Source organism: Sapajus apella, unplaced genomic scaffold, assembly GCF_009761245.1.
Source record: "Sapajus apella isolate SASKATOON/1434 unplaced genomic scaffold, GSC_monkey_1.0 scaffold29, whole genome shotgun sequence".
Lineage (NCBI taxonomy): Eukaryota > Metazoa > Chordata > Mammalia > Primates > Cebidae > Sapajus > Sapajus apella.
Genome location: NW_022436969.1, coordinates 19,397,061 through 19,404,958, shown reverse-complemented (window position 1 = coordinate 19,404,958; position 7,898 = coordinate 19,397,061). Strand labels below are relative to the sequence as shown.

General features: G+C 39.6%; 1 protein-coding gene across 2 annotated transcripts in view; it reads right to left on the bottom strand.

Annotated features, from left to right (window-relative positions):
- Nucleotides 1-416: 416 nt before the first annotated feature.
- RAB12 (RAB12, member RAS oncogene family) overlaps nucleotides 417-7,898 on the bottom strand; it is a 28,855-nt gene continuing 21,373 nt past the window's right edge. Inside the window, exons 3-6 of one of the 2 annotated variants that reach the window (XM_032293347.1) lie at nucleotides 6,697-6,835; nucleotides 4,468-4,557; nucleotides 3,758-3,862; nucleotides 417-1,647 (exon numbers count right to left, since the gene is read on the bottom strand). In XM_032293347.1, the coding sequence (XP_032149238.1) occupies nucleotides 1,534-1,647; nucleotides 3,758-3,862; nucleotides 4,468-4,557; nucleotides 6,697-6,835 (448 nt within the window). In that variant the 3' untranslated portion in view covers nucleotides 417-1,533. The remainder of the gene's footprint in view (nucleotides 1,648-3,757; nucleotides 3,863-4,467; nucleotides 4,558-6,696; nucleotides 6,836-7,898) is intronic. The other variant, XM_032293348.1, reaches the window with a different exon arrangement.

The window sequence follows — 7,898 nt, the reverse complement described above, 5'->3', positions numbered from 1 at the left end:
TCAGCATAATGTCTTCAAGGTTCGTCCATACTGCACGTGTGACAGGATTTCCTTCCTGTTTAAGGATGAATGCCCCATTATTTGTAAAACACACATTTTGTTTATCCATTATTTTGCTGATGAACATTTGGGCTGTTTCAACCTTTTGGCTCTTGTGAACAATGCTGCCGTGGACACTGGTGTACAAGTACCTGCTTGAGTCTCTGCTTTTGATCTTTTGGGTAAACCTAGAAGTCAAACTGCTGGATCATATGGTAGCTCTATGTTCAGCCCTTGGGGAAACCACCAAGCTCTTTTCCACAGTGGAGGACTATACTTTTCCTGTCTAAACACTCAAAGGATTAAGCTCTGGAGCTCACGGAGAATATTGTCATATATACAATGTGTAATTCCATAAATAAATATGGCCACTCAACTGTCATTCATAAATACAAAATTTTATTTGCACTTTATTAGTGTAGAAAGACCACAATGCTTTTCATACCACAACACTCAAGACACACCAAGTTATTCAAATACATAATTACTTATTTACCTTGACTAAACAAAACAGTGCAGTTTAATAAAAGATATACCAAAGATAGAATTCACAAATTCATTATCAGATCAAAAAAAAAAAAAAAAGAAAAAGAAAAAAAAAAAAAAAACAAAAAAAACAGTCTAGGCTTAATTGGAATAAGCTTCACCGTAAAGGGGGAAGTTTTATCATTACAAAGGTACAGAGAGTGTTTAGGCAAATACACATATGTTCTTTGATATAGTAAAACGCATCTCTTTAAAATTCCTTTAAATAGGATTTGTTTAGGACAGCAGCTTGTTTTAAAATCTTTTTCTATAGTTTCAAAAACATTTCTTTCTTTATTGAATCTTTGTAGTTCTTAAAAGCATAAGGGTATGTCCCTTAGGAAGCCATGAAGAGAGATTCTGCGGCCTTAGACCAAGTCAAATCCAACCCTCTAACTAGTCATATTCTACTGTTATGTAACATTAATAAATAACCTTCAATGACGGCCATGAATGGAGCTTTGCTTCGTGACAGAAACACTCCAGTACTTCAGATGTGACCACTGGGGGAAATGTCTTGTAAATAAAGAAAAGCACTTAAGATAGCTGTTTTTCAAAAAGTCTTCAGTTTTACAAATTTTCTTTAAAACAGTAAGCAAAGCACCATGTTCTCTCTTCTTAACAGAGTATCTTCTGTCCTCATAATTAACAAGGACAATTATATTATTTATTTCAAGAAACATTATACCTTTCATTTCTCCCATTCTTCATATTAGAAGTACTAGGTTTCCCAGTGTATGCACACTAGACACTGGGGTAATGAGTGAAATATAATAATTTGGAGGGAAATAGGTAACTTATAACCAAAACTTACCCAGGATTGCATATTTGCATATTTACAAGTTAGTGTATAGCTCTGACTTGGATTACAAAGTGCGAAAGGAAATTGTCAAAATGATTGTAGTGCAGAATAGAACGTTTTTTTCCCCTTTCCAGGAATCGTTTCCACTTTGTCTCCAAAGTAGTAAATCAACAGCATCGGACATGTGGTCTTGGTGGAGGCAGTTCTGGCGGTATCTCGGGCTCTGGTTGTAACGAGAGGATACTATTGGACAACTCATTCCTTAAAATATCCAGAGGCATCTAAAGGATAAACAAAGAAGACAAATACATTTTAACCTTACAAGGTACACATAGAGCTGACCCTTGAACATGGGTTTGAACTGCAGAGATCCATTTATACATGGCTGTTTTTCACTAAAGTTACACTGAGTGTGCCTGCCTCTCCTGCCTCCAAATCTACCTTCTCCTCCTCTGCCTCTGCCACACAGAGGAGACAGCAAGACCAACCCCTCCTCCTCCTCCTCAGCCTACTCAGTGTGAAGACGATGAGAATGAAGACCTTTATGATGGCCCATTTCCACTTAATGAATAGTAAATATATTTTCTCTTCCCTATTATTTTCTTTTTTTTTTTTTTTTGAGATTGAGTTTCACTCTTGTTGCCCAGGCTAGAGTGCAATGGTGCTATCTTGGGTCACTGAAACCTCTGCCTCCTGGGTTCAAGCAATTCGCCTGCCTCAGTCTCCTGAGTAACTGGGATTACAGGTGTACACAAGTCTGGCTAATTTTTTTGTATTTTTAGTAGAGACAGGGTTTCACCATGTTGGCCAGACTGGTCTCGAACTTTTGACCTCAGGTGATCTGCCTGCTTCAGCCTCCCAAAGTGCTGGGATACAGGCACGAGCCACCATGTCCAGCCTATTTTTTTAATAACGTTTTCTTTTTTCTAGCTTACTTTAAGAATACGGTATAAAATACATATAACATACAAACTATGTGTTAAGTGACTGTTTATGCTATCAGTGAGGCTTCCAGTCAATGACAGGCTTTTAGTAGTTAAATTTTTTAGGGAGTCAAGTTATACTTAGGTTTCTGACTGTTTAGGGGGTCAGCACCTCTAACCCCCTTGTTGCTGATGAGTCAACTGAAAATGCTTTGCAAATTGTACAAGTATATAAAAAACAAAGTATTGTTATTGAAAGACCTCTGATCACTTAAGATCAATTAGACATTAAAATATCAAGCCAAAAAAAAACCATGTTCAAGATACTTCATATCACAACATGAACAATGTCCAGCCTATTTAATACCCTATGGTAGAAGAGACCAAATCAACCTCATAAACATTTATTTTCACAGAACCAGCTATAATGAAAATACACTAATAATTTTAAAAACGGTCTGCATTCTCAGGAGTTGTAAGCTTACTAAAGAAAGAAATAACCTACCCTGGCAATTATATAAACTTTTTTTTTTTTTTTTTAAATAGAGACAGGGTCTTACTCTGTCACCCAGGCTACGGTGCCAGATATGATCATAGCTCACTGCAGCCTTGAATTCCTGGGCTCAAGCAATCCTCCTGCATCTGCCTGAGTAGCTGGGACTACTACAACCATGTATGTGCCACCACACCTGGCTAATTTTTAAATTTTTCTGTAGAGATGGGGGTCTCACTATGTTGCCCAGTCTGGTCTTGAACCCCGGGCCTCAAGGGATCCTCCCACCTTGACCTTCCAAAGTGCTGTGATTACAGGCATGAGCCACCACACCCAGCCTAAACAATTACTTTATTAGAAGCTTCTGAATTATGTTTGAACTGAGCAAATTTCACTTAATATTATAAACTTCAGTTCTTATGAAAAATTTTTGAATGTAAGCCTAAAGATGCCTGAAGAAACTGCTGCTGCTCAATGAAGCTGTCTAGCAATTTTCCTGCAACTCAGCATCATGGAAAGGTCTTTGTAAGGAAGTGGCTCCCCCCAGGGAGCAGAGCAGGAAGGGATGCAAGTATAGAACCATGGGCTGTCTTCTCCACTAAGACACCTGCAGACTTGGCTCCAACTGAATTTTCAGGAGAAAATGGGGGTGGGGAAAAACAGCAAATGTCAAATAAACACAGCACATTGCCATACCCTGTTAAGTCACTCCACCCCGCTGTATCTTACGGCAAAGTGAGTATGTCATACACCAACCCCAAGGACACCAGAAGCCCTGGGGTGGGAAATGGCTGTCAGTACAACAGGCTGGGTACCTCTGGCCGAGTTAACAACCATACCTGGTTCTTGAGTCTGAGCATAACTACTGTACTTGGTTTCTAAATACAAAATTCTCAATAAAAAAGTAATAAAGGAAACAACAGATTTCAGATAAAATACTTTCATAATGTAGATTCTTTTTTTTTTTTTTTTTACCTTTTTGAGAATGTCATCGACAAGTTTCAGAAATATCTCATCCACATTGAAGTTATCCTTGGCACTTGCTTCACAGAACCGCATCCCAGTTATCTGCTGTGCAAACTGAGAAGAAACACACACCTATTTCCTCTGTGTGGGTACCACACAGACCAGTGTGTGAGCATGAGGCCTCTGGGCTCAGCTTCAAGGGAAGGGCTGGGATTAAGGGGTAGAAAGTCCCACTGATGCTCAAATATAAAGTTCACAAGTATAGCAAATTCTTACATTACAAATAACTAGCAAAACAAAAGACAATAAAAATCCTTAAGGTGATGCCAGGACCTTCCAGTCAAATGACTTGCCTGTTTCTAAGAGTATAACATATCTGACATTTAACACGTGAATAGCATCATTCCTCCACGATTCAACCCTTAGCAAAAACTACAGAGGTTTAAAGCGCATTAAAGTAAATCATAAAAACAACTTTTGGCTTAAAATATGTTTCTCTGTATAAAAATACACTAATGTTTTTTCTTCCTCCCTTTCAGAATAAATTTAAAAGAGCAGGAAGTCAAAAAAGCGCACACAAATGGGGAGGATGTGACTGAGTTATCACTTTATCAATAATTTCTTCGTAATTTTTAAAGTAAGTAATTCATTAAAAGAAACAGTACCTCAAGCACTAAGCACAGTGTGTGGCAACCTTGGTGCCCCTGGCGCCCTCTCACCTTTTCCCCCTGCTGCCTGGTGATTTCTCTGTCCGTTTCACAGTCCAACTTATTTCCAACTAAGAGAAGCTCTGCATCTTCTGAAGCATACTGTGGAATGTTAAAAGAAGCTACATTTCAAAGATGGGCATCACCATATACTAGCAGCAGAAATGTAAACCAATACAGTATTTTTCACTCATTTCTATTTGTCCATTCACTTCCACTGTCTTTGAGGGTATACCAGGTCCCAGGCAGGACTGGACAGGGGCGCAGCAGGGCTTACCATGTCTTAGAAAGCAACTGGGGCACAGGCATTAAGAACCACAATGCCCTTGGTCATTGACCCAACAATTCCCAAGATCCCATCCTAAAGAAATGATTCAAATACAGGCAAAGCTCTATACTTGAAATGGTTATCAACTGAATAAAACCTAAAAGTCAAACAAAATGGATGAAAAATCAGGTAAGTTATTTTAAAAACACAGCATTAAAAAAATACATGCTTCAGAAGAACACTGAATGACACAGAAGGACCCCGTGACAGAATATTCACAAAATGAGCAAGATGTAAAGCTAAATAGAGTGAAGCCAATTTGGTTTTTCAGGATGACAGAACTACAGATTTTTAATTTACTTTTGTGCTTTTCTTGATTTTCCAAATTTCTATAATGAAGGTATCATTAATTTTATAACCAGGAAAAAAAGTTAAGCTACACTTCTAAGTTTAAAAATACATATAGGCACAGTAAGATTTCTCTCTTTAAAAATGAGGTTAAAATATCTTGAGCAACTAACTTAATTTGTGTATTTCTAAAAAGTTATTTGAAACATATTGCAACAAAAGGCACCTGAATGGTGTGGCCGTGGCCCAGTCATGCAGCCAAGTCAGGAGTGCTGGCCCCTTATCAGGGAAGTGTGGGCAACAGTAACAGCACCTGCCACAGGGCTGGGGCAATGGGCCCCGCAGCCAGGAAGCACTCAGGAAATGACACTCAAATAAGATGAAAAGTAGCAGTTGATGACAAAAGGAAGACAGCATCAGACCTCAAGACCTTGGCACAGGCTCACAAACTCAAGTACCGAATGGGGTAGGATTTAGGCCATTTCTTTTGGTTTTGTATTCATCCTATTAGTTCTAAAAGTTTTAGACTATGAGGATTGTTCTTTTCTAATTTCCATAGGACTGCACTCTGTGACTTCCATATGAAGGGACATCAGCATCGCTGATGTGCCAACAGAGGGCCCAGTGTGACTGACGCCCAGTTCAGAGCAGGCTGGGGCAGGGGCCCCTCAGGTCTGATCCATCCTTGTAACCCTCTGTTGCCCAGGCTGATCTTCACCTCTTGGGTTCAAGTGATCCTCTTGCCTTGGCCTCCCAAAATGCCAGTATTACAGGTGTGAGTCACCACGCCCGGCCATCAATCTTAACACATTTTAAAGAGGCATACATCATCAATGATATGTTTGGTAAAGCTGGCAACATTCTCCAGCGTTATCTAGCAGACAGGTTTAAATGCAATGTATAGACAAAATCCAATTTATACTGGGTATGCTTGTTACGCAAAAGAACTAAACAACAAATTACTGCATTAGGGAAGAAAACTCAAAATGTGGTCGACGGTGTATCATCACATCCCACTCCCAACTGCTCTGCCTTCTAAATGTGTATTTAGGAACACGTTTCTTAGGGGAGAACCCACGGTTTACATTAACTACAGAGACACAGGCTATCTGTATGATTCAATCACGAGCCAAAGGAGAACTCGCGCTCCTCTTGTTCAAAACGAGGAGTTAAATGGCATCTATAATTGTGAGGACAGATGTCTAGTGGGTGACGGAGGCTCACGGGACATCCGCAGGCCCCGTGGAGAAGGCCATCATCTCAAGGTTGTCACTCAGTGGATGTTCATGAGATGGGTTTCCAAGTGACCTTTCTGCAGAAACAAAATGTCCTATATCTAATTCCACGAAAGCAGCTGGATGTAGAGGAGTGAGCATGTTTGGCCTCTGTAGTCAGATAGTCCATGCTACCAGAATAAATAACCTGATTCTGGATAAATTTAATTCTTCTTTGCCTCATCCACAACACAGGACTACATCCCTATCCCGAAGGCTAAAATATGGGTTAAATGATGTTTAGTCTGTATAAAAACATGCTCAATAAATGTGTTTCTCCTCCTTCTTTTAATAATGATTAAGACTCTAAAGCAGAAAGTTCACACTGAACAGAAAAATGCCAACACTTACCTTATCAATCATCTTCATCCATTTTGGCAAATCATCAAACGTCTCCTTCTTAGTGATATCATATACTAATATGATCCCCTTGGCACTTCTGTAATAAGCTGAGGTAATGCTGTTGAATCTCTCCTGACCTGCTGTGTCCCTAAGAAAGAGCAGCAAAAATCAGTTCCCAAACAATGCCCAAAGTGAGCAACACCACATTCCAATGCAAACATATATAATGCTTCAGTTTTTCTGTGACACAAGAACAAGAGTAACACATATTTCTCTTTTTCTTCCATGGTGACTACAGTTAAACAAAGTAGGAAAAATTCAGGTTGACTAAAACTATGACATACAAGATACTTTTGTATTTGAGTTAACAACTAAATTAGATGAATGGAGATAGATTATGAACCAAGATCAACACACTCTCCAGAACAACTTTTTCCCTTACAACAGAAAATCAGCAATAAGAATGCTAATATAACATCAAAGTATGATGTTTTTCTAAAATAAAATGGGGAAAAAGTTTTTAAAATACAGAATTTACAAAGCAAACTCTAAGAATCCACATTATAGGTGATTTACAAAACCATCTGTTATACCCAGAAACAATAACGCCGCACAAGGAACACACACTTTACATACATGCATGACCCACTCCACTCTCACGCACACAGTAAATGGTGGGGATCCTAGGATTCTGAAAATGAATGCCCTCCAAGTCACAAACAATTCATTTCTCGCTCACTAACCACCACCTAGTGCTGGGGGCAAGGGTGGGGCACCTGTGGCAGCTTATGATAAACACTTCAGATGAGAAAAGAAGATCCACAGTTACAACCCTAGCAGATGCAGTCAGACCAGCAGCACTGAGTGTGTGAAGACAAGCAGGGCCAGCTCTTGAGAACACCTCCATGTGGGTCCAGCGACTGACTGGGAGAGCCCTGCTGGCCGCTGGGAGCTCCTCACATCTGCACTGACACCTGTGGATGTGCACAGTAGGTTTTCTGAACTAGTTACATTCAAACAAAAACATCAAGAAGTCCCAATTACTTTATTCTTCTTCTTCTTTTTTTTTTTTTGAGACGGAATCTTGTTCTGCCACCCAGACTAGAGTGCAATGCTGCAATCTCGACTCACTGCAACCTCCACCTGGAGTTTAAGTGATTCTCCTGCCTCACTCAGCCTCCTGAATAGCTGAGATTACAGGTGTGCACCGC